The 26,779-nt window shown below is 52.4% G+C and overlaps 1 protein-coding gene across 1 annotated transcript in view; it reads left to right on the top strand.

The window, feature by feature from the left end:
* Positions 1-1,682: 1,682 nt before the first annotated feature.
* VAX2 (ventral anterior homeobox 2) overlaps positions 1,683-26,779 on the top strand; it is a 40,472-nt gene continuing 15,375 nt past the window's right edge. The window contains exon 1 of the mRNA XM_020795175.3: positions 1,683-2,768. Within this exon, the coding sequence (XP_020650834.3) occupies positions 2,462-2,768 (307 nt within the window). The 5' untranslated portion in view covers positions 1,683-2,461. The remainder of the gene's footprint in view (positions 2,769-26,779) is intronic.

The following is a 26,779-nucleotide window of genomic DNA, read 5'->3' as shown; positions in this document are numbered from 1 at the left end:
CTGCGTGATGCCCTTTATTTGACCAGCGGCTAACTCTGGCTGGCTGAGAAAGAAGTGGAACAGAAGAAATAAGAGTGTCAATGCCGTTACACCTCCGGAACTACAGTAATCTCAAATAATGTGTTAGAAGGCTCTGAACGTTAGGTGAAGTCTTCTTCGTGGTGTTTCCTTTTACGCGTGAAACCGGGTTACGGAAGCTCTGTCCGGAAGCGGTGAGACTATGGAATTGCTCTCCGGATCCCCTCCGGACCCGTTTAGTCCCCTAGCCACAGCCCTGAAAATAAATCACTCCCAGTACAAGGAAGGGGATGAAGAGGGGCTTCCTGACAGAGTTACTCCTCGGCCTGCCATTCAAGAACAGCAGCTCCGAAAATACAGGCGAGGAGAGCCCTTCCCTCCCCTCGCCTTCAATTCGGTTCAGTAAAGATGGCTCGCGTTGCTGGACCATCAACGAGAAGAGGAAGATCGTTCCCAAACGATGGGAGACCGAAGCGTGCGTGGCTTGGGGGGGGGGGAGAGAAAAAGATCCCTCTCCACCAAGTGATAAACGCGCGATCCAATCAGCTCTTCTCCCCAATGAACCCGCCTCACCTACAGGATCCTCCTTGCTGAGCTTTTTGGAAACCATTATTTTTGGAAAGCCTGTTTGGAAACGTAAAAGGCACCGCCTGATTCTCCGTTTCTCTTCCTCCAGACAGAATGCTGCAGGATCACGCCCGCCCTTCCTTTTCCCTTTCAACCGCGCTGCTCATCACGGTAACCAACGTTTCCTTCAGGAAGCGGCAAAACAGAAGGGCACCTTCCGAAGCGGGCGAGATGTTTTCATAAGCCCCTTCGAGCATCACAAGTAAGCATCCGCAGCACCCTTTACCTCGCCATCTCCACCTTTCCTTCTCTCTCGCTCTCTCTCTCTTGGGGGGCCTCTTGGGCTGTCGGGCTCACTGGTTCCCTTCTGCTAAGCCAGACCCTGGAGTCGCCGCCGCCGCCGCCAGCCTCCCCGACCCTGGTAAAGGAGCCCTCGCTTCCACTGGGTTCCCGAAACTGACACAAGGAGCCGAAATTGACGAGCCTGAGGGGCCTGAAATTGACAGCCAGCATGGCTTGAAATTTAAGAGCCCGAATAAACCCGGCACACACCCTTCTCTTGCTCCCCTCTCCACGCGCACACGCACACAGCCGCGCAACTCGGAACCAGGCGCGCCCGGAGAGGCCGATGGTTCTTTGGGCTGTTCTGGCTCTTGCAGCTACCAGTGTGACGACATGGCCACTCTTCCCCTTCAGAATTAGTCTCGGAATTGCTTGCCTGGGCGGGTATTTTGCCCCTGCATCTAAAAGGGGTGGGTTGTTTATTTATTTATTTTGGTGAAACGCGGAGGCGCACGCAGAGCGGCCGGGGGAAGAGTATGAGCGGAGCCGAGGAGCGCTTCTTTGTCTGTCGATGAATGGCAAGGGACTCGCCAGCAGGAAATTACGTGTGTGGCCGCCAGTCAATTTAAAATTGCTGCATTACTGCCACTGTTTGTCTTGCTCCGCATCTCTGTTCCCTCCCTCCCTCGCTCGCCAAAGAGGTTGCGGAGGGACCGAAAAGCATCCATGCCACAGCACGTCTTTCTTACAAACAGGAGCCGGGGAAAGAGAGAGAGAAGGCGGGGGTGGGTAAAGAGGGGCGGAGAAGAAATTATGGGCTGTCTTCCTGGCTTTCCCCTCCCTCCTCCTCCTCCATCGGGTTGGCTCCCTCCCACCTCTCCACCCCCACCCGCTCCTAAATTCTACCCATCCATCCATCCATCCATCCATGTTGCCAAAGACGCATCGATCTGCCGCCCGCCGAACGTCCAACCTGGAAGGATGTGAAAGGGAAGGAGGGAAAGCGAGAGGGAGGGAGGTGGGAAGGCAGGCAGGCAGGCAGGCGAGAGGGAGGCGGGCTTGGCCAGCCGCGCTCTGCTATCTCGCGTCTGGTCTTTTTTTTTCCTCCCCTTTGCTCATCAGAGAGAGACGCACAGCGATAGAAAGAAAGAGCGCGAGGCAGAAGCGCAGAGAAGGAATGGAAAGGGCAGGGAGCACAACCAGCCTGCTGAAGTCTCCCCCGGGCCGCCGGGGAGCCGGAGCAGAATAGATGGGGTGGGAAAGATCAGGAGCCCGGATGCGGACGGAGAAAGTTTTTGACTTTTTGGCCGCTTCATCGCTATCCTCAAGGAAAGGATTTTAGGGGAATCTCTCTCTGTGAGTGTGTAGTACCTGCATCCTCTTCTTTGGGCGAAAAAAAAATAATCTAGTGAAGGCAGAGGTGGGCTTTGGACGCTTCCGGGAGGGACCATGCCTCCTGCTTTGCTGCCCGCTGGGATCACCTCGCGGGGCTTCCCGGTCCCCGATTGCTGACCCCCATTTGTGGGGAACGCATCAGGGGGAGCAGAGAGAGAAGGAGGGCGAAGGGGAAGAAAGTGGAGGGGGAAGCGTGTGGATGTTCCATCCCTCTGGGGTGCCCCCAGGCATGAGCGATGGGGGGAGCGATGCTGGCAGGCGCCCCCTCCTCCTGGGTGATCTCGGTGGCCCCCCGGATCGAGTCCGAGAGAAGGAGCCCCGCGGGGTGCTGGACAGCGCAAAGTTGCGCGCCGAGGCTGCAGGCAGTGGCGGCGGCGGAGGGCTCAAGGATCTGGCGGCAGGAACGTCGGCCACCAGCCCCGGCTCCTCCAAGGAGTGCGCCCCGGAAACGGACAGCCAAACCTCGGCCGGCGAAGCGGATTACTGCCGCCGGATTCTGGTGCGAGGTAAGGGCTGAGAACATCCGCGTGCCTGCTACCCCGAAAAACCCAGGGCAGCTGCTCTCCTGCTCCTTCTGTTGCACCGAAGGTGGGAGGTGGGAGGTCCGGCTTTTCACCGACACCCCGAGCTGGCCTTCCTCCCCACCCCCGCTTGCTTCTGCATCTCCAGTCTGTGGGGCTTCCTTCCGCCATCGCTCGTCCCTGACCAGCTCGCTCGCCCCCAAAAGCAAACCAGTCCCCTCTCTGCCGCCTCTTTCTCTCCTTCACTCCCTCCCCCACTTCCTCCAAGCAGACCCACCCGCACCCCGTGGCTTATTCCGGGTCTCGGATTTGGCAGGAGCTGGTGGGAAGCCACATCAACGTCCCCCTTTGCCCAATTCCCTCCAGATGTGGCTTTTCACTCACCCCTCTCCCCCTCCGCCAAATCAGAGTGTTGCTCCTTGAGCCCCTAGCCTCCCCTTTCTGACTTGCCCCCCAACAAAAACGCACACGTTCAGCCCCCCCTTGTGCCCCAGATGGCCCCTCGTTGTCATGTCCCCCTTCCCCCCTATGCCTGCCTCTTGTCAAGCGGGAGCAGCCGGCGTGGGGTGCTGGTGGTAGCGGAGGGGGACAGAATGAGGAGATTTGCGCTTTAGGCATCTTTCGGGGAGGAGGGGGCCATTCGGATGTATGTCTGATCCCAGATGTTTCTCCCGGGGTGTTACTGGAGAGAAGGACCAGCCTCGCCAACTGCTCATAGAAAGGGGTTTTTGGCCGGTCGCCAGAGGAGGAGAGGAAGGGGGGGTGTTTAATGGTGTTGTCCTCGTCTTTTCCCCTCCTGCCCCGTTGTTGTGGTTCCCCCCCTCTCTTTTTTTTTTGAGGGCAACGTGTGTGCGCGTGCGTGAGCGTGCGTGCTGCTGTACTAATAATAATTCCAGGTGGCTGCCCTAGCTTGCAAACAGTTGTCGCAGGGAAATAGCGTCACAGCAGCATCACCGAGTCAAAAAGCTATTTTCTCTCTCTCTCTCTCTCGCCCTGGCGTTCCCTCCGTTGCTAAACCTCCTGGCCGTAGCCTGGCGAGTGTGCCGTGGAGAGCCAGGGTGGCCGCTCCTGCCCCTGGGAGCCCCCGGCAGGGGCTTTGGGCGAGAGGCAGGGCCAGGGAGGGAGCGAGCAGGAGCGGGCCCCTCGCTTCCCACCCCCGGGGAGAGAAAGGTGGACCGGGTGGTGGAGTTGCCGCTCGCTCCCCAGGAAACGGAGGGCGCAGGTCCGCGGGGGGGGGGGGTCCTTCCCACTCCAACAGATCCAACCCAACCAGCAACCCAACCCAACCCAACCCGCGGCGTCTGGTGCCAGAGAGAGAGAGAGAGATTCCAGCGGGAGCTTCCAATTCACTTGCCACTTTTCCCTCTCCTTTCTTTCATCTCCCGTTATGTCTCCCTCTCCACCTCCCTCCCCGTCTCTCGCCACCAAGATCCCCCCCCGCCCCCGTAAGCACCTTCTGAGGATGACAGACTGGGTCGGGCCTGGCCGCCCCCTGGCTCGGAGGCGCAGGGAAAACACCGCTAAAGGAACGGACCCGGAGCAGGGCAGCCTTTTCCGAAGTGAACCCGCTGGCTTCGGAAGGGCCGCCGCGCTGGGTGTTGTGAGACCCAGAGAGCGGACGAGGGAGAAGCACCAGAGCAGGCGGGCGGGCGGCCGAGGAGGGGGACGGGGAGAGGGAAAGCACAGGGAAACCCAGGCGTCGATCTCAAAGGGGTGTCCCTTGGTTCGGTTTCCGTTTACACGGAAGGGGTCGGTGGCAGTAGATTCCTAGGGGCTCCCCCGCAGCAGAAAGGCAGCGCAGAGGGAAAGCAGAGGGAAATAGGCCTAGCTGGGGACGTGGAAATACATAACTGGGAAAACTGGATCACCGCCACTACCACCTGGTGTTTTGCTTACGCCCGGCCTTCTCCTCCTCCTGCTTCTGCTCCCGGCGGCACCCTCCCCGCCGCCTGTCCGCCATCGAAGTGGCGTTGCTGGTGCCACCCTTGCGGGGCCCGGAGGTCTGCGCGCCTGTCACCCTGCGGCATCTCATGTTGGGTCTGTGCCATTGGTGCTTCCGGATCTCTCTCTGCCCCCCCCCTTCATTTCCGAGTGCGTCTCTCTCTCTCTCTCTCTCTCTCTCGTCGGAAGATTGGGGCCTAAGAGATAGACAGACAGCCCGAAGGTCTGGCTAGCCTTGAGGGGCTCCATTTTAAGACGCGAGGATGGCGGCTTTGGGGCTGGGTTTGGTTTTGGAAGCCCAGCTTTTGTCTTCCGAGCGTCGGCGGCGCATATTTTGGATCCCAGGGCAACGCTGTCCTTGGGGATCGGCAGCCAGTCTGGATCCCAGAAACCGCCTCTTCCTCCCTGGGTTTCCTCTCGGATCTGGGCCGCCGAGAGCGGCCTTCCGTTGGAGAGGCGGAGGCCCCTTGGGGTGCTGGGAGCGGGGAGTGCCTTCTGTGGTCCCATCCGGACTCCTTCCGGGCTTGAGTCCTTGCACGCCTAGTAAAGGCGCCCCAAGGCGGCCGGGGGGGGGGCTGCGCTGCGCCGGCCCTGCTGGGGTCTTTCCCCGAAGGAGAAGGGATGGAAGGCGGCCGGCCGGGTGGCTGAGAAACGCTCCCCGTTGGTTTGGCAGGCCGAGCCCCTCCGGCCAGGCCAGGCCTCTTGGGCCGTCCCGCTTGGGTTGTGCTCCGGTCGGGTCTGCCGCCTCCTCCAGAGACACCGGCTGGCTTCCCCGGCGCCACAAACCCAGGCCTAGCCCCGCATTTTGCGTGAGATTCTTTGCAGCGGAAGCTCCAAATATTGGAGAGCAAAGCCTGCGGTTGGGGGGGGGAGGAGAAATCCTTCTCTCAAAAATTTAGTTTTGCTCTATTTATTATTTTTATTATTTATATGTTTATTTTCTTGGCCACAGCGGGTGTGGAAAGAGCCGACCGACCATCGCCCACCGCCCTTCGGCCTGGGTTTCCTCTCAAGCCCGCTCCCACCGTCCATTTTGCTTTATCTCCCCCCCCCCCAGTTCGGAATCTCTTCCACCCTATTTTCGATGGACAGCAAAAAAAGGGGGGAGGGAGCACAGGTTGAATCTCGTTCGTTTGGAAGGGCGGAATGTCGGAGGCAGGAGAGAGGCGGTGCGGGCGGGAGACCGCAGGGAGGCTGGCCTGCGAAAGACCGACCGACAGAGCGACAGACAGAAACCGCAGCCCTCTGGCGACGAGAGAGAGAGAAAGAGAGAGATCTGAATTTGCCGGCCATCCTTTCTGTCTGTCCCCAAAGCGCAAGCCGCGAAGCGCTGGCTCGGTGGAAGGGCGCCGGAGCTCAGGGTGGCTCCTCTTGGCCTTGGTCGCTCCCTGATTCAAGATGGCTCCCTCCGCGCCCTGCTGTCGAAGGATCTCCCAGTTTTCCCCACTGGCCTTCTCTGTCCTGGCAAAAGGCCCCGGTCCCTTGTGTTTCCCAAGAACTGGGCGGCTGAGCCACGAAAGCGCCTGGCGCACCGAAAGAAACAGACACACCGCTGTGAGTGCCATCCTGCTTTTGGTTTCGTTATTGTTTTGGTTCTGTTACACGTTATTTGTGTTGATTTGCTGGTGGATGGATAGATAGATAGATAGATAGATAGATAGATAGATAGATAGATAGATAGATAGATAGATAGATAGATAGATAGATAGATAGATAGATAGATAGATAGATAGATAGATAGATAGATAGATAGATAGATAGATAACAGTAATACTGTGCCTATAAATCCGAGATGTTCATAGATGTGCAAACTCCCTATTTACACGTGTCCGGCTTTCAGCTATATTCACGCTTCTTCGCCTTCTGGGCCCTGACCGGCGGGGAAGGGTTGTGTGAAACCCCCATTGCCCGAGGGCGACGGTATCAAAGGCCGTGTAGGCCACAGCCCAAAAAACATGGATCGGGAAGCCAGTTTCCAGAACAACTTGCTTTCCGTAGGCCTGAAATCTGGGTAGTTTGAGGCAATGGACCCGTTCTGGATCCAGAGAATGCTCCACCACCAGATGGGCGCAGGATCTGATGTGGGGGCAAAGCTTTTGAGACGTGTGGACGTTCTGTGGATATCAGCGGGGAAAGCGTAAAGCGTAGGGAAACCTGCCTTGCTTTATAAACTGTAGGACGTACAGTTCCGTCCTCCTGCAATAGTCACATCGCTCCACGTTGTCGATCCCTACCTACCTGATGCTGAATTTTCACTCGCTACCTGTGTGTGGTTCCACACAGAGAGACCAGGTCTGCAGGACTGATGCAATGAGATTAAACCCGTTTGCTTGCAAGACATGGGCCTTCTGTGGAAAGGAAAGCAAGCTAAAGGCTCTAAACAAATACGCATTGGGAGCCGAGATTGAGGTTAGATGAGTCTCCACCTACCTAAGAGTAACCTCCCTGGAACTCCGTGGGACTGAATTCTGAGGGGACGTGTATGGGTTTGGCCCGCTATACAAGCGCTCTGATCACACACACCCCACCATAAGGGTAACGGGCCCCGTTGCAGCAGGTGCTCGCCTCGGGCCTCTCGTTGCCGGGCCCTGGCGAGGAACTCCAGGATTGATATGGGACCCCCACCACCCCAGTCAGGCCTCGGAACCTTTGCACGGGAGCAAGAGGGTGGAAATCTGTTCAAAGGGCCTCGTTGCCCGCTCTTCGTTGTCGCCTTCCGCCGGGGCAGGATAGGCCTCTTCTGTCAAGGGCCAGCGGCGCAACCCAACCTCTTAGCGCCCCGATCTTTTTATGTGAGCCTTCCTTTCATCCTCTGGGTCTGCTGGTTCCCACCCCCGTCCCTAGAAACGCATAAGCCCCCTTCCAAGCTTCCTCTTTCCACGCGATCTTGATCGCACCACGGCCGGAGCTTCGCTTTCCTTGCAAAGGCCCCTCTTTCGGTCGCGAAAAGCGAAATGTGTCCTTTTAAAATCCGACTTTACTCGCATGATTCATTTTGATTTCGGCAGACCTGTAATTCTGCGGTGTGCGGGGGAGGAAAGGAGAGAGCGAGGGCGGGACTGCGGGACTCCCGCGGACTGCCGTGGGCCTCGGTCCGGTCGTCCGCTGACCTTGTGCGAAGGCCGCCGGCCGGCAAGGAAGACCCAGCCTCTCCTGCCGAGGTCATCCTGTCGGCTTCGCTGTTTGGTCTCGGCCGGGGCCAGGCGCGGGTCTGCGGGGACCGGCTCCTCTGTGGCGGGCCGGGGCAATTTAGGGCCCCGGGGCTGTGGCGCTGGGGGTCGGCTGAGGGAGAAGGAGCCAACCGGGCCGTGGCCGCCTCTGCGCGTCCCCGAAGGGCCGAAGCGGAGCTCGGCTTTCTTTACAAATCGACTGACGTCTGGAGGATGTGCTGGGTACCTCGCGAGAAGCTGGGGTCATCGGGAGGCCACGGGGCCACGGGCGAGAGCCGCTGCTCCGTGCCAAATTCCTCGGGAGCAAGCTTGCAAGCTCCGATCCGCCTGGCCCGGAGCTCCGCGCCGGGGAGGCCGAGAGCCAGAGGCGCGCCTCTGCAATGAGAGCGGCGGGCGGGCAGCGCGCCTATCCTGAGCCCTAGGACTTCGGGAGCCGGGGAGCTCCGAACAGGAGGTCCCCGCGGCCCCACGCAAGGAGGGAAGCCAAGAGGCGGGGATCCAGCCGAGCCGTAGCACGCGCAGGGCCCCTGGGAGGCCCGTGGCTTTCAGGCTGGCCCAGGGCAAGCGCTTCCGGCGGCCTGGATCCTGGCCTACAGTGAGGGCTAGCCAGTTCGATTAAAACCAATTGCACAGGTGTAGGAAGAGGGGATGAGAATTTACCTGGGTTACAGTTGCGCTTTATTAAAGGAACGGTGCCTCCTATACAGATCCTTCTGTAGGTAAGCCTTGCTACCCGTTAACGGAAGCGGCGGGGATAATTTTTCTACAATTGTGCAAACGCCTGTATTTTAATCCTGGATGCCGCCTTGGCCAGTTAACAGAGGAAGGCTGTTTGCACCAGATAAAGGCTGCCTCCTTGCAGAACGTTGACGTTTTTTAAAGGTCCGTATCCTATGCGTAGAAACGAAGCTACACTTTGGAATAACATTTGAAAACAGCCTAGGATGGCGTCCATTTTAAAATGCCGGTTTATTCACATAAGGAATTTATTTATCGCTTTTTCTGCCCTGGCGACCAGGGCTCCAACGGCACCAGAGCGGGCCTTTTCCCTCAGGCTGGGGACGACAGTGATTTCCCGGTGACCTCTACTTACGCGCGAGTCGAAGGGCGCGGCCTTGCGGGACTCCTGTCGAAAGATCCGGCGGCGCGAGAGGCCTTTTGAGCCCGACGGCTCCGGCCCGGTTTGGAGCGGAGGCCTCGGGGACCTTCGCTTCCAGGCCTAGTAAATCAGCGCATTTTAAATGTTGCCACCGCAGCCTCTGCTCGGTGTGATGGAGAGGTTTGCCGCCCCCCCCCCCCCGGCACACCTGCATTTGATCTGAGGCGCTGGCCCTGCTCTTTGGCCTCGGGTGGGGCAAAAGCGAGACTGGAGACGATTTAAAGAAGGCGCCGGAGGCCAAGGGGCTGGGCGGCCCGGTCCCGCTGCCCTGGTCTCCCTGCCTGCTCCTCCTTCCTTCGGATCCCGTTCCCCGCACTGGCGAAATTTCTTCTCCCGTCTCAAATATTCGGTCGGATTGTAAAGCCCGAGGGCATCGGTGGAGGCCTTGAGATTCGGTCTCCGTCCCTATAAATGGTGCGTCCCCCTCCATTTTGGAAGTCAGGAAAATTAGGATTCGATGGAAAGGGGGAGGGAGGGCCGACGGGCCCGGATCCGAAAGAGATTTGCCTTCCAGCGGCTGGACTGTAGTTGTTGTGCGTTGTTGTGCGCGGCGAGCCTCGGCCGGCTAGGCCTGGGCTGAGCGCCCTTCCACTTTTTGCCCACGATCAAAGCCCCCCCCCCCGGGTTTACAGGGTCGTTTCTTGACAGCAAACGTGTCGAATCCCACAGCCCAAAGCCCTTTCGGCCTGGTGGTGCGGTCTGTGCGCAGGGTTTGCACATAGCCTTGAAATGTCCCGGTGTGATTCCATAGGTGAAAAATATGGATAGGTTTTGAGGACCGACGATTTTACGGTGAAAGAAAGCGGGCCTGGAATTTCTTTCTGAATCTAATCCCCGCCACAGTTTTGCTGGCGAGGTGGACTTTTCTCCCTCGGGCTTTCGGTGAGGACGCGATCAAGACGGGGAGAGTTTATTTAAAAAGAAGGGGGGAATAAACGAGAAATATCCCCTGTTACCGGGCACGGTCCACTAGGACTCCTCGCCGCGCGACCTCGTAAACAAACCCAGCCCCCCCCCCCCCGCAAGTGTTTCGTTGGAAGAGCCTCCCCACGGGGTCCTTCTCCTCATTCGCTGGGGCGCAGGTCCCTTCCCTTCTCGGAACAGTTCGTTTTCCCCTACTGCATTTGAGGCCCGAGAGAACCGCCGCCGCCAAGCCTGTCTTTTGAACAATGGCAGATCTTCTGCGGCCGCTCTCGGCGTCTCCTTCTGCCGAGGCTGTGTTTTTCGTAAAGGGCGGCGGGCAGGCTGGCCCCCGCCCGGGTATTTCTTCAAGAGGGGCGCGGGCCTGTTCGAGACCCTGGCACTTTCTGCCCAGTGGGGTGACAACCGAGTTACAACAACAACCCTTCCTTTTTAATTCATGGTCACCGTTGGGGTGTATTTTCTTTAGATGGGAGGGGGGATGAAGTGGTGGCAGAGTGATGCTAGGAGGGGGCGCCAGTCGCCCCCCAGGAATTATTTCGAAAAGTATTTTTGTTATTTTCTCAACAGGCGTGATGGCGGGCTTGGGAACCGCCCAGAATAGAACGCTTCTCTCGCGCAGCCTCCAGCGGAAATGCATGCATGCTCTTTCAGCAAGAACACGTTAATTTGTGTTTAATTCCTCCGCCCTTTTATTACTCAAAGTTGAGTTTGTCTATTTTTCTCTAGTATGCCCTTTTTATTTTATTTTATTTTATTTTATTTTATTTTATTTGGAGAAAGGGAAAATAACGATTCTCGTCTCCGGGGCTGGCCACTTACAAACTCGGACTATTTATAGCCTGAGAGTCAAGAGGACAGAGAAAGCCATCTATTTCCCCCTCATTCTGTAAAATTTAAAAGGCAAAACATTTTGTAACTGGTTTATTCCTAATTTGTTTCACAGAGGCCAGGACTTTCGACGTGTTTCTGAATGATCAGTGTTCCATATTTATTCCACCTCTGCGCGTTGAATCAAAATAAATTATATTATTATTGCAGAATGAATCCGTATGCGCGAAAGAAAGGGACAGCCCATCGTAGCCCTTGGGAAAGGCATTGCTGCTTTGGTGTGAAGTATGTATGTCTGTACGCTTTCGCTCTCGCTCTCTGCAGGAAGTGATACAATAGGGTGCAGACAGAGCAATGTATATAAGACACATACGTGGTGGTCCGTAGGATTGCTCGCCCACAATCCTGTTAACGGTCGGCCTAATTCTCCCCGACACCCAACTGAAAGGCCACCCTTTGCAAACAAACAAACAAACAAACAAACAAAAACCCAAACACACCTGCAAATCCAGCTCCAGGCAGGGCCCAATCTCATTCCCGTCTCTATTTGTTTATTTAAAATATTTTACCCCGCCTTTCTCGTTGAAAGGGCCCAAAAGACTGGGAAGGAAAGCCCGTTTAATTAAACGAGTCTTACTTCCAAGTAGAAGGCAGGAGGGCCTGGCGTGCTCTGGTCCACGGGGTCACGAAGAGTCGGACAGGATTGAACGCCTGAACAACAACAACAACAACAACAACAACAACAACAACAACAACAACAACAACAACAACAACAACAGCTTCCAAGTAAGTGCGCTCCGGCTTGCCCTCCGAAGAGCTTGTAAAGGAGCGGGGCGGGAGTCGGGGACCCCGGAGTCTCGGCGATCGAGGCTTGGCCGAGGCCGGTCAGCCGGTCCACAGCCCAGTCAGTGAGACTTCCGCCCGGGAAAAGGATCCCGGCTCGCCCGTGTGGGTTCCACTGACGCGAGTGCGCCCCAAACGCTAGGACGTCGGCATGAGCGGCTTGAGGATCGCCTTTCTGCCGCAGCTGAGGAAAACAGAAGAGGCGGCAGGCGCAAGGGGAGAAGGGCTCAAGGAACCTTCCCTATCCTCTATGAGAAGCAGGAGATTTTTTTTTCCAGACGCACCTCTCTCGGTTCTGGCCGGGCCCAGGTCACGATCCTCTGGGAAGAGATGCAAAAGGCTGAGGTAGGTTTACTTCCAGAGGGAGGGAGAGGGGGAAAAAGGAACAGGAAACACAGCGCACAGGAACCCCAGCCAGGAGAGATGGGGTCGGAATCGCAGCCGGCGCAGCATCCTCCAGCCTGGCCTCCTTCCGATGGGTCGGACTACACTTCCCATGATGTCCGCAAAGGAGTGATGGAAGTTGTAGTCCAAGGTATTTCCATGGCTGAAGAAAGAAAAGAAAAGAAAAAAGAAAAGAAAAGAAAAGAAAAGAAAAAAAAAGAAAGAAAGAAAGAAAGAAAGAAAGAAAGAAAGAAAGAAAGAAAGAAAGAAAGAAAGAAAGAAAGAAAGAAAGAAAGAAAGAAAGAAAGAGAAAGAATAGTAAAAGAGGAAGGAAGGAAAGGAGACGTTCTCCTCTCGGTTGGCCGAGAAACTCGGGGTTAGGGGAAAGAAAAACTGCGCCGTATCCCCTACCTGAGCCGCAAGGAGACCCCATGAATTTTCCGAGAACTCCCTTCGATCTAAATATGACCACCTAAAAGAAAGGAGGGTCGCGGCCTTCACCCTCGACCCACCCATAAAGGACCTTCCCAAGAAGCGCCCGGATGTGTCCGGTGAACCTATTGGAGACGGGCCCTATCCTGAGAGCCCAAGTCGGACAAAAGATGGGTGGAAAGGGCACCTCGCGACGGGTCTCCGGCGCACCCGGCCGGTTTGGCCTCTCCGCCTTCCCTTTTATCCCGAGTGAAAAGAAGAGCGAGGGAGGGATGTTTCCCTTCCTCGGCCTGAATATGATCGCTGTTTCCTCCAGGTCGCTCTTTGGAAGCGGGCGAAGGAAAGAGAGATAAGGCCGGGAGAAAAGGAACGGGACGACAACTGGGGGAGAGCTGCATCGGCCCTTATCTCCCTCCACTCCTGGACTCTTGGTTGGCCCCGTTTTGCGCCTGCCTTCCTCCGGGCACAACCTGCCTTGCCGGTGAAGGAGAGGGCAGCTATCTGGACCGCTAGCCCCAGCATCCTGAGCCCATCTCCCGGGCGAGGGAACTTCCTACCATAGGGAATTTATTTATTTATTTATTTATTTATTTATTTATTTATTTATTTATTTATTTATTTATTTATTTATTTATTTATTTATTTATTTATTTATTTATTTAAACTTATATGCCGCCCACTCTACCCAAAGGTCTCTGGGTGGCTCACAATTCTGGGCGGAATTTAAGCAGCATGCCCCACACTCTTTTTCAGATGCTGTGCTGGCCTCAGATCGTTTCTCGTCCCCTATGATCGTGGTAGAGATGGGCACGAACCAGAAAAAAAAAGTGGTTCGTTTTGATTCCCGATTCAAGGTCAGCAAATCAGTGATTATGAATTTACGAATTTCTTTCTGACGAATCCACGAATCCATTCCTCAATTCATTTTTTACTTTAAAACCCATTCACGGCCATCTCTAAATGCGCTAAAAATTAGGGCTTCAGTTTTTGTGTGTGTGTGTGTGTGTGTGTGTGTGTGTGTGTGTGTGTGTGTGTGTGTGTGTGTGTGTGTGTGTGTGTGTGTGTGTGTGTGTGTGTGTGTGTGCGCGCTTCGCAGACGTTTTCTCTTCCGGTGCCTCCAGGCCCAACTGTCTTGGAGCAGTTTTGAAAACTTCTGCATTCATTGCTAGGCCTAAAAGCCTCCCCCGCTTCGTCCAGCACCAACGGGGTTCAACTTCCCTCTGCAAGCCATACTTATGAGCCACCCTTGTAAAAACGAAAAAAGCAAAAAGCACAACTCCCAAGTACTTCTGCCAGGTCTCCTCTCGGCAAATCTCTCCGAAATGTTCACGAGAGGTTTTCCCCCCATCCAATTCCGAATAGACTGAGGCCGGCGGAGGTGGAGGGCGGAATCCGCCCCAAAATAACACCCTTTAGCTTGAGTTGCGTTAGCCCGTGGCAGGAGAACCAACAGAAGTCTCGAGGCCTTTTAAAAACGATCAGGTGTTATTTGGCTGCTGATTCTGGGCTCTGCCGCCCTTCAGAGGCTCAGGCCGATCAAAACTATACTGCTATAAAGTTGCCAGAAGACTCTCGGTTGCCCCTGGCTCACTAAATCCATGTCACCCTGCAGATGTTTATAAAAAACAGTACGTATTTCTTTTAAAACGGGGGAAGATCGGCCAGCGTGGACATTCGAAAGGTGTCCGGGGAAATTCCAAAGAAACGGGGCCCTTTCGCGGCCACGGGAGGGGGAAAGAGGAACGCTATTATAATTCATTTTGTGTGTGGCTTAAACAGAAATCGGTGCCCAAAAAAGACGTTCCTATCCTTTCTCGGCGGCGGTCCTCCTTCCTCGGCCATCGCCAGCCTTTCCTCCTCTTCTTCTCGCCGCGCCCGGGCGGCCTCTTTGGGTCCGTTCTCTTTCCAGCCCAAAGAAAAAAAGGGTCTTGGCGGGCAAGTGTTTACCTCCCTTGCTCCGGATCTTTTGCAATCGCAACTTTCAAAAGGAAATGTTTATCCAAAACAGAAAGGGGGGGGGCCGGCGGGAGGAACGTAGGGAAACGGCGAAGGGAGCTCCAAGCGGAAAGACGATCGATGCGCTCCTGGTTTGGTTTTAAAGACAGCCCTGCTTTCAAAGGCGCACGATATGTCCCCCAGTCTAAAGAGCTTTGGGGGGGGGGGCTTCCAGGAAGAAGAAGAAGAAAAAAGAACAGTGGATCGCTCGAAAGGTACGCCAAGGCGAGCTTTCCAGTTCCTCAGAACCCCTCCCCTGGCGAACTGTGGTCTAAAATTGGGGGTTCGAGCGGAGAGTCGAAAATGGGACCCGATGTAATAATACTAGGCCACTCTTCATGGTGAGGCTTATTCACTCTGCACGAGGGAGCAAGCCTCACGCACTAAACGCGCTGCGAAAAGGCACCTCGGAGGAAGGACTGAGTTTCGTCCCTATCTTTCGCTTCGCCTTTTTCCTCTTCTTCTTACGGGAGGGCTGGATGTATGCCTTTTGCAGAAAAATATATCTTACTGGCTCGATCATGTCAGACAAAACAAAGCAAAACAAACAAAAAAAGCAGGTTTGCTTTTAACTTGTCCAGTTTGTAATGATTCCTGCAAGCGCTCTTCCTGGCTAGAGAGGCCGGGGAGAAACCTAATAATACAGGAAATAAGTAGAATTAAAAAAAAACCGGCTATGTCTCGTTTTTATCTGGTTAGAAGAGCTTTGTAAGGCGGGTCGGTTATCTCCTTCGGTCACATCACTGGCACCTTGTTTTTGTCCTCTGCCGTGAAGTCGCCTCCAACTCAAGGCTGCTGTATGAATGAGGCATCACCAAAATGTCCTCTCCAGAACTGCCCTGCTACGGTCTTGCAAACTCAAGCCTGTGAATTCCTTTAGGAATTCAGTCCATCTCCTGTTTGGGTTTCCTCTTTTCCTGCTGCCTTCCACCTTTCCCAGCTTTATGTTCTTTTCCGGAGCATTCTGCCTTCTCATGCGCCCAAAATAGGACAGCTTCAGTTTCAACATTTTTGCCTCTGGAGATAGTTCAGGCTCGATTTGATCTAGGAACAACTTCATTGTCTTTGTGGCAATCCAGAGTACTCCTCAAAGCTCTTCTCCAGCAACAAATTTCAAATTATTGGCATTATAATTTTTTTCCTATCAACTTTCTTAATTTTCTAGCTTTCACAACCATACATGGTGATTGGAAAGGCAAGTTTATGGGTGATCTTGGTCTTGGTCTCCAGGGACACATCTTTACACTTAATTATCTTTTTCTAGAATATTCCTCCATTGTTGCTCTTCCAAATTTTAGACTTCTAATTTCTTGGCTACCGTCTCCATTTGAAATGATGATTGAAACTAGGAAGAAAACAATAACAAAATTTTAAAAACTATTTCAATGTCTCCATTGTCAGCATGAAAATTGTGTAGTTCTTCTGCAGCCATGATTTTTTTTCTTCTTTTCAACATTCAACTGCAGTCCTGCTTCGCTACTTCATTCACTTTCCCTAACAGTCGTCCCAAGTCATTGGTGGTTTCTGCCGGTTAAGATGTTGTCTTCTGCCTATTTTAGATTATTGGTGTTTCTTCCACCAGGGTTCACTCCTCCTTCATCTGGATCCAGTCCTGCTTTCTCTGTGGTATGTTCTGGACAGAGATTGAACAGATAAGGAGATAAGACGCACCCTTTTCTGCCAACTTTGCCTGTAGGAAGCCATTCTCTCTCTCTCTCTCTCCATATTCTGTCACTTCTTGTCCACAATATACAAGTTACACACCAGGACAATTAAGTACTGAGGCACACGAGTTCCTTTCAGAGCAACCCATAGTTTCTTACCTGACAAAATTAACTAGCTCTTTGGTTTATTTTCTTATAAGAGGAAAAGAGAATTGTCTGAAAAATGTGTTCCAGTCAATCTAACCTGCGCCTGGTGTTTGTATGATGTGGGACAGGGTGACTCAAAGCTATGGGACGCCCGCCAGTTGCATAGTGAAAATACCTGCCATTCACCTCCACAGAGAAGACATTGATAAGGGGACCGTCAGGCAGGAGACCTCAGGCTGACACGTATCTGCTGCTCTTTACGGGGCGCAACACGGTTGTGATGGTTTTTGTTTTTAATGGAAGGCAAATAATATCTTTGACGGATCGGTTGCTGGGTCCCTCCGTGATCTACGGAACGTCCATTGTAAATACCTCGATACATACCTTGTAAATGGCAGACCTTTTCACGCGAAATCCGCTGCCGTTAAAACAACGAGGATTCCTGTGTTACCCCAGAGACTGGCACCTTTCCCGCGGCAGAAGCTTTCCTGGGTTCTCTCGTGTACCGGAGGAAACTGCGCTGGAGTTCACGAAAAGCTTCTGCCCGATAAATCTTGATAGTCTTCTGTCTGCCACAGGATTCTTCGCTGCTTTTGCTACACCGCTAGTGGCCACGATTCATCTGGAAGGTGGTCTGAGAGGAGTCTGGCGCGTGCTGAGCCTCCGTGGCTTCCTTTAGATTGCGCACAGGATCCTAAGAGCATGGTTCTCTCTCTCTCTCTCTCTCTCTCTCTCTCTCTCTCTCTCTCTCTCTCTCTCTCTCTCTCTCTCTCTCTCTCTCTGTGTGTGTGTGTGTGTGTGTGTGTGTGTGTGTGTGTGTGTGTGTGTGTGTGTGAGAGAGAGAGAGAGAGAGAGAGAGAGAGAGAGAGAGGTTTACCTCCACAACGACCCTGCGAGGCAGGTCAGGCAGAAAGTATGTACCCTTAGAGACGGAAAATGACAAAGAGAACTTTACAGGGTACAGATGCAGGAGCAGGTGCTACCTTGATCAGACCACTAAAAATAAAAATAAATAAATAAGTTTTTAAAAAATTCAAACCCTCTGTGAGTTTTCGGGGTCAAAGTTCACTTCCTCAGGTCACCGCATCCAAATATTGTGGATAATGCAGAGAAATACTATAAATGAGAGTTTCCAAGCACTCATGGCAGATGGGTGTTAGAGGTGAGTTGGCGGGGGGAGGGGCCGCAGGCTGAGTTGGAGGTATAACTTTCAAACTCCATCCCGGGGGGAGGGAATTTCTTCCCACCTTCTCCTTTGCGCCTTAGGAGCCCAGCGCCTCAGCAGATGCCAGAAAAGGGCGAAGCGGTCACCCTTGATTCGGGCATTTAATGGCAAGGATCAGAAGGACACCTCCTCGCAGGCGAAAGGAGTCCGGTGGGAACCTGGCTATCTGGGAAGGCAGGTATCTAACCCAGCAGCGCCCAAAAGCCCCCTCCCCATTAAGCCAGAGGTGTCCGGGGGTTCGGGCCTGTGGTCTGCGGCGGAATCAGAGCAGCCTTGACCTTCCACGAGATGCAGGCCAAGGAAAGGCCCGGAGCGAGACGGGCGAAGCTGGGAGGAGAGCCGGGTTGGAGAGGAGCCCCCTTCTTAGCGGACTTCTGGCTCCCCGGATTCAACCAGAAGGTGGAGGCGAACCGGGTGAAGAGCCCCCGCCATGTGGGAGACAGCTTTTGAGGAGGGGGAGCAAGCTGGTGGGAAAACCTCAGAGGAAAAGCTGGCGGGAGGGGTGGGGGAGGGGGAGGCTTGGCTGAACAGAACGCAGCCTCTCCCGAAAAACTGGAGGACCCCGCCGGAAAGCCGCTCTGCTCCGCCTGTGGCGAGACCGTCGCGCGCTCCCGGCCGGATGCGGTCCGCACCGCCCGAGGTGCTGCTTTCGAGGGAAAAGCCGCCTTGAGTGTGGATCCTTAGACGGACCTTCTCTGTAAGGGAAACGGGGCGTTTCCAGATGCATTTCCCTCTGAGAAAGCAAAAGGTGGCCCCCAAAGCAAACCCTTAGGTGCTGGTAATCGAGGCAGAGAGGCAGGGTGTCCGTGGCTTTTAAAAATCATCATCATCGTCATCATCACGCAGGCCCCAAACGATCCCTTCCCTGCAAACCTTACTGGGGAGTGGGGGGGAAGAGAGAAAGCCAAAACACTACCATTCTCCCCGCTGCATTCTGAGCTTTTCACGGTGCCAAGTCTCGCCACCCCTCGGCTATCCAAACAGGCTCCCTACCAATAGCCATGCCGGGCGAGGATGATGGGAGCTGGAGTCGGACACCTGGAAGACACGGCATGGGGGAAAGGGATCTGCCCCCGCCCCCACCAACCCCCGCCCCCCGCTCCGCAGCTATTATTCTCCCTGCCTTCGGTTTCTTGTTTTCTGTGAAATTGCCACCAAAGCCGTCGCCTCTTCTCTGGCATTTCATTGCGTTGCGCCGGCTTAATTGCGTCTATTGAGGCAGAAAGGGAGGCAAGCATTCGGCGAACCCCGTCAATTGGTATCACCGAAAACGTTCCGCTTTTGTGTCGAGTGTATTGCACAAAAGCTTGCCTGATTCAGTACGGTAAATTGCTTCAATTAAGAATATAAACCTTGACGCTTTGTTTGCTTGAATGAACAGAGTTAATATTTGCCTAAGCCCCCGAGTGGAATTTATACAGGAATATAAATATAGACTTACACTTCCATCAACATTTACTCCTATGTGTTTATTGCATTTGCTTACACCGTATCTCTTTCTTCTGTGAATAGGTTGTTTTCCAAGCTACTGTTATTCTTATGTACATTAAAATTTGCTGTGCGGTGGATAACAATGGCTCCCAGGTGGATGAGTTTAGGGCTGTGTATCAGGCAAAACAGTCTGCAGCGAATTTCTGGCAGGCAACCTCCACTCAAACCAACAGTGACTTCTCGAGCATATGGCCACATTCCTGCACAGCCAGGTCCCGATATTTTAACAGACTCAGTGAGGGACAGCCGCCCAGTATGGATTTGGAATGGTTACGATTAAAATAAAAGGTAATTGAAGTACTTCTTTATCTTGACTAATGCTGAGAGTATGAACTGAATTTTAAAGGTCTGTTCATCACCTTTACAATTCAACGTTTTAAATTCTGATTTTTGCACTTTGGTTGGTTACACCTTTGTTCACATCTGGCAACCCAGAAACAATTATTGAGGCCAGACAGTTACATGGGCGAAGGGGAAAAAAATACCCTCAGGGCCTCCCTCATGAAGCCAGTGGAAAATCCTCAGTTCTTCTGGATTCATAAGAGGAAAGGCTTTCTCCCAACATAATACTGTTCCTGTTGGATTGGACCATTGGAAGAGTGAACTCTGGTAGAAGAAATCCCAGTAATTATTTAAGAGATGTCAGTGACACCATATTGCTAGCAGAAAGCAGCTATGATTCCAAACAGCTAGCTCCTGAAGGAGGTTAAATAAGGAAGTGCAAAAGGAGGTCACAGTTTGACATTAAGAAGACAGAAATCATGACTATGAAATAATGAGATAACTTCATTGTGAACATTAATGAAGAAACTGCAATGGTTAAGGATTACCTACACCTTCGTTCCACCACCAATCCAAACCGAGATCACAGCCAAGAATTCAGAAGAAGACTTAGTTGACTCGGAAAGGCAGCTATCAAGGAGCCAGGAAAGATCCTTAACAGAACCCAAGGCCATCCAAATCTTGCCATTCCTGATTACAAATGGAGGAGCTGGCTAGTGAAGAGAGCCGACAGGGGTGAAATGGATTCCTATGAAATGTGGCTTCGGAGGAGAGTCTTACAGGTGATCAGAAAGGCAAATAAAGTGGATTCCAGATAAAATTAAGTCTGAATTTTCAGTAGAGGTTAAACCAACAAAAGAGAAGCTTTGCATGTGTCTTGCAAACACATAAATCCCTGGAAAATACAAGGAGGCTAAGAAGTGTGGGAGGCAGTTGGAAAAGCAGCAGCCCCAAAAACAAGGTGGATTGTCTTAGCAAAAGAAGCCTCTGCTTTCAGTTTGCAAGACTATTCTATTTGTTACAGACCCTTGGGAGGACATTAAGTCACATGGATGCCAAAAGTCAGAAGCAACTTGACCACACACACACACACACACACACACACACACACACACACACACACACACACACACACACACACACACACACACACACACACACACACATGGCCCTCCCTGCATGAGGCAGGATGACCACTCCCTCCAGCCCTCCAAAGGGCTACTTCTCCCTCCCGCAGGCACCTAGGGAAGGCTTGAGGTTATCCGCTGGCGGCCCCTCCCAGAGTGCTGCCCTCCCCACTTGAGTTCTGGCAGGGCCTTTGCAGTGGTGGCACCCTGGCTGGGTTATGCAAATGCTCTTACCGCAGATGCTTGCCTGGTGCCTACATGGCAGGCTTTTCATCGTCAGGCAAAAGATTTTCCTTCCTAAGGAGTTCTAAAGGTACTTTGGGGTTCTTCCCAGGGGGCTTGAGGATCTTAGGCTTTTAAAGGTGTGTCTGCACTGATTTTATCGTTCTCTTGACCTTCACTTAGACTATCATTTGATTGGTTGTTTGTTTGTTTGTTTGTTTGTTTGTTTGGTTGGTTGGTTGGTTGATGTCATGCCATTCTCTCAGAACAGGGAACCACTGCATCTATGTTATACACTGCATAATGAGTTCTGCGCCAGGATCACTGTATTTTTATCATGGATATTGTATTTATTGCTTTGTTGTGAGGTTGTTTTTAATCCCTTCATTTGGTGGGTACCCAGAAAAGACCCTCAGATGGCACAAGAAGATATAAGCTACATGATATTGAGGGGAAAAAATATCCGTTACGAATAGACACAAAAGGACATTTTAAAACCAGCTAAGCTATAAATCAGGTTCTCCCTCAGTTGTTTTGCTGATAATGCTGCTGACTCACACTTCACAGCACCCTATTGATGCCATTCGCCTTCCTTTTTGGAGGTAATGTTCCCTGTCAAGGCGGTTTGGCCCCAGGATTGATCGTAAAGGCATCAATGAACCTGGGGACATTGGCTGATGGGTTGGACAGGTAAGAAGAGTTTATGAAGCTCACCCTAAAGTGGTTCATCAGCTGCTCCCAAGGGTGGGGCAGGATCCCACCCCAAGGAAAGCTAAACCCTTCCCCTTCCTCTTGTCCTTTCCCTGCTGGCACAGAAGTTTCTATTCCTGTAGAATTTGGCCAATTGGCTGGCTGGTAAGGAACCTGCTTGGACTGGATTGCTGCTGCCTTCTACAACCCCCCCCCCCATGTATTTTGAGGATGATGTTGGCATTCAACTTTAAGGTCTTTGAGTTTTGTTTTGTTTTGTTTGTTTTGTGTTGTTGTTGTTTTGTATTTTCATGACAAGCTTTTTTTTTTCCTCTGTACCTGACCTAGCTGGCTGGGCGCTATAGTTCAAAAAAAGTAGCTTTCCCAAGTTCAGTAGGAGGGAAAGTCAAAATTATCCCCAAGATTAGCTGTGCAAACTGTCTAAACGGAAATCTGGCCTTTCTATACTGGCTTATTATCACCGTTCTCAGGAAAGGAAGAGACGATTTGCTCTTCTTAATGAAGTGACTTGGTCTGCCTTCTGGGTGTGGCTAGAGAGGTAACTGGGCGGAGCCAGAGACAAAAGTGGGTGGGGTTAATAAATGGGCAGGGCTTGTTTTGTGTGGACTGGAGCCTGAATGAAACCGTCTGGAGGCCAGAGTGATAAATAGGGTGGAGTACCTGGGATTTTGCCCCCTGGGCACCAAAATGTTAAGGTGAACCTCCTGTTCCTGTTCCTTTTCTTCTGGGAGACAACAGTTCTCCCAGAACATCTTCTTGTTTGAGGATCCACGCCTATGCCTCAAAGCAGACCGGGCAGGAGTCCATGGTGCTAGCCCTGGGTGCCCAACTGGCTAGTTACGGCTCCTGTGGAGGTCCTCTGGTCTGAGGATCACACCGCTCTCTGTGTTCAACATGGAAACCAGAAGGTCACCCCACAATGGATCCCACCCACACCCATCCCATTTTTGACCAGGATGAGTGACCAAAGCAAAGCTTTGAAATGCCCTTCCTTTCAGGAAAAAAAGAGCCTTTTCTTTGTAGGAAAGGCATTTTGGAGTTTTCTTCTGCTATGTTCTTATTCCTCCTCCTTGTATTTCTAGTTTTCAAGCTTATCTGCAGGGTGTTTTTAAGTGACTCTTTTGCATTAGTCATATCACAGCTTTGTTTGAAACTGAATTTTTATCAGAGGTTCTTTTTGTTGTTACTGTTATTTCCATTCGTGCTGCTGGATGTTTTCGGACAAGCAGAACATCACCGTCTCAATGCTTTAACTGGGTAAAGAGAGTCGTCTTTAAAACTCCTGTTGTGCAAAGGATGTTGGATGAATGGCGAAGCAGCAGGTGATGTCTTAAGGAGCTTTTGTGTTCCTTTTGGAAATGGATTTGTCGTTGGCAAGGTCACACCGCTCCGCCTCCTAGCCCACAGAATCGTACCATGTGGAACCCTGTTGCAAAAGACTGATTACCCCCAAAGAGATCCAGGAGAGGAGCGCCTATGCCCGGCCTGCCGTTAAACCGTTTGGCAGTAATTTCCAGACTCAGGTCAGGTGCCATTTTTGTCCTTTAAACCAGTGCCTTCATCCCTACTTACTGGAGAGGAGGCTCCACGGAACTCAGTGGGGCTGACGTTAGTGTGGGCACATATCGTCAGAGACTATCAAGATTTCTGCACCTTTGGTTCTGCATGGGCAGGCCCCATTTTCCTAATTGGGAATTCTGGTGTGACACAAGGCCCTGGCTTCCAGCATGGAGGGAAGGACTCCCCTGATATCCATGTTGCTCACTTGCTCTGAGCTTGCTTTCCTCCAGCAAGACAGAGGGTACAGAGCACATCTTCAGACTTGAAATCAAGGCAGCTCTTCAGACTCCGGAAGAAACCCTGAAAAGGGGTCAGAGCGAAGTGGACTTTCAAGTTGAGTTCAGAAGGAGAAGAGAGGGAGTTTCATGAATTGCCAGACGTTGAAGACGTCTTTCTTTTTCTTTCTTTTTCTTTTTTTTCTTTCTTTTTCTTTCTTTTTTTTTGGATTACAATTCTCATAATCCTCCAGCCTTCATGACCACAGGTTAGGGGATTATGGGACTACGTAGTCCAAAAAGTAACTTTCCCATGCTCCGGTTCCTTCTTGGTGAAGCCAGCTGCTTGTATTCCTGCACTGAGCAGGGGGCTGGACGTGAAGGTCTTGTAGGTCCCTTCCAACTTCACTTTTCTAGGATTCTATGATTCTTCACTTAAGGTGCAAAGCATTTGGTTTTCCATTTCTTTTCCCCATTCCATTTCTACTTCTTTTATTTTTAAAAAAGGATTGTGCAGTCTAGGTCTAAAATTTATAAAGGGGAGGAAGAAGATTTCAAAAGATGGAGGGAGTTGGGGGAAAGTGTCCGGGGAAGAAAATCTGGAGAAGCAGGCTGGGGTCCACAATAGTTTAAGCCAAAACAAAACAAGAAGACCTTGTTCAACTTTAAGGTGCCACAGAAACCACAATGGCTTGTACTTGAAGAGAAGTAGATCAAATGGTTGTTGTGGGTTTTTCGGGCTCTTTGGCCGTGTTCTGAAGGTTGTTCTTTGCAACGTTTCGCCCGTCTCTGTGGCCATGGGCATCTTCAGAGGACAGAAGTAGATCAATTCCTCTGAAAATGTCCATTTCCAGGAAAATACAAACTTAGTATTTCACCTTCATTTGCTTCACACATATTTCCCTCCCTTGCATGATCAGAAAGTCCTTTTAGGAGATGCACAGTTTAGCCTGGGTGCAGAAGGGCTGATCTGTGAAAAAGCCAACACCCTCTCCTTCTGGTGGAAGCTGCCAAGGTTGGGCCACGTTGTGCAATCAAGCAGGGAAGGAAAGCGTCCACTTTGGGAGGGAGAACGTTGGAAAGGAGCCAGAGTCATTCCCATGTGAGGAAAGACTGAGCCCAGCCAGTTTCTGCCGGGGAGAGAGGGGCGGCTGTCTCCTGAATGTGGGGACGGGGCTCCTCTCAGTTCAGTCCTTGAGCTGCCCCGGAATGCAATGCGCTTAGTTGCAAATGTAAATTTATACACTGTGAGGTGCCAGCCAAATGAACAGCATTTTCTTGCAACTTCAGAATGTCACAATTCATTGTTTTCCCTAGTACAGTATCAGAAAGTGAGTGGGCAGTGGGGTTAAGGTAGCAAAAAAAAAAGTTGTTTTCAAAGCTGTGTGCAGTTATTTTGTGGACTTCACAGCCACCTGGCCTAGGGGTAGCTTCAGTGTCTTTTTAAATGGTAAAACAATTTGTGCAGAACATGCCCATGAAGGGTGTTTCCCATGGAGCCTCCCTGATCAAAGGCAGTCTATCCCTTATTGTGTGATATTAAAGACAGAGTGGGGCAGAAGGGTGAAGATCATCTATGCTGATGTGGCTGCTGCTGGTGCAAACAGAAGGGAACATGGACTTTGCTCTGATATTGCAAGCCCTTTGAAGACTCTTGAAAACTACAATATTTTGCATATTGACAAGAGAACATGCATAGTGGGGTGTGGGGTGGTTTGGAATTACTTTGCAAATGACCATAACCAGAATCCATAGCCAGCATGGCTATATTCAGTGGGGGATTCTGGATGTTATAGCCTGAAAGAGTGGCTTTTCCCTGCTTTGTAAAAAAAAGAAATACAGTAAATAAAAAGGCTGAGAGTCAGCTGTAGAAATCCTTGGGGTTTCTAGGCTGGTATGGGCCATCTCCTTAGAGAGTGAAATGCTAGGGTGACTCCTTAGAATGATGTGGGACCTTGAGGTCATCTAGTCCAGCCCCTCCACCACCCAGAGTCTTCCACGTAGGTTGCGTCTGTGGTACTCCCACCGAGGAGTGTCCAGTCTCTCTGTCCCTTTGATGCCACACAGGAAAGAAAGGTCCAGAAAAACCTGGACAACCGGCCTCTCCAGTGATGTAGGGTTATGCCTGAGTGGGACCAGCAGGCTACAGAAGGACAGAAGGACCAGCCCAGGTTTCTGAGGAGCTAGTGGGCAAGAACACCTGCAAGGGGTGGGATGACCAGTGCGATACGCGGTTGGTGTGGAATCTTTTTCTCTGGCAAGGCCTTTCAGGTGGGCTGGACCCCAACGTCTTTTATCCCCAGATGGCCTGGGTGAGGCCAGCAGACCCTAGTTTGGCCAATGGAGTTTTCCCTTTGCTTTATAGCATGTCTTGAGAGCGGGGGCAGAATAGATTCAGGTGATGATTGCGGAATCCACCGATGCGGATTTGGACAGTGGTCCCTGGAGCAGAGGCAGAACGATGTGCTGTCGTCACCTGCCTCCACCTCGGCCATCTCCGCCTGGTGCCCGGGTCGATGCTGGCCCTCGCCTCTCTCAAAACATTAGAGTGGCTTCATGCAGAAGTGTGGTGGTGTCGAGATTCACACATTCGGCGGGGGCCAGGTCCTTGCTGTACTCCGCCACCGAACTCAGTGGGTGACTGCAGGCTAATCCCCATCTTTTGGCCTGGCCTCCTTCGCAGGGCTGTTGTGGTGAGGAGAAAGGAAGGAGGAGGCAAAGCAGGCTGGCTGCGTCGAGTGCCCGGGAGGGAAAGAAGGAAATGCAGCTGAGCATCTAACCCTGACTGGCTTTTAGTGCTGCTCTCCCTTTCATGAGCTTGAGGAGAGCAGCTCCTTGATTCTGAACCCCCTGCCACACACACACATACACACACACACAAAATGTGCCGACAAGGATCTGTTGTGCCAGGGGCTGCCACTTCTCTGAGATCCCCCCGCCTTCCCCCCCCCCCAGAATCAGAGACTGAAATCATCATAGAACGGCGAGCGTTGGAAGGGATTCAAGGCTGCTGAGCTCAGCCCTCTGCAATGTGCAGTGAAAACCTGCCTCTGTTCACCCTGATCTGCCCTGGCGGGGTGTTGTGGTGAGAATACAGTGGGGGGGGAGGGGGGAGGAGATGATAAGACAAGCACCAAGCTCATTGCATGGAAGGAAGGTGGGCCATCCCGCTCCTGTTTAAAAAACTCAAGGGGAAGTCTGTCTGTGGCCTTCCAAGGTTCCCCTGTGTCTCTGCGGAACAGCTCATACGGTCAGAGAGTTCCTCCTAGTGTTTAGGCAAGAGCTCCTTTCTTTTAATTTGAACCCATCGGTTTAGATCCTGCACTCTGGAGCTGCAGAAAACATCTCCCTTACTGCTGGGCCGTCACGACTCCCTCTTTCTCTTCTCCAGGCTAAACATGGAGGCAGAATTATGTCCTTCCTATGGCTCCGTTCCCAGACCTTTTGCCCCCCTCTGACTCCCTCCACTGGAAAGGAGCCAGCTGGTTGACCTCCTTCTGAAACGGTGGTTCCCAGAAGTCAGACGAGAGAGGTCTGAGCAAGCCAAGAGAGGGGGGCCCGATGCTTTGCCGCTGCAGCCTAGAACTGCAGAGGGAGCAGGGGCCATTCTCAGTGGCAATTGGGGGGGCATGCCTTGCTCCAGAGACACTCCTCGCTCCCTCTGTGGCATGCGGAC

The sequence above is a fragment of the Pogona vitticeps genome, chromosome 5, assembly GCF_051106095.1.
Source record: "Pogona vitticeps strain Pit_001003342236 chromosome 5, PviZW2.1, whole genome shotgun sequence".
NCBI lineage: Eukaryota > Metazoa > Chordata > Lepidosauria > Squamata > Agamidae > Pogona > Pogona vitticeps.
The sequence above is the reverse complement of the archived record's forward strand: the minus strand, read 5'-3'. Positions and strand labels throughout refer to the sequence as shown.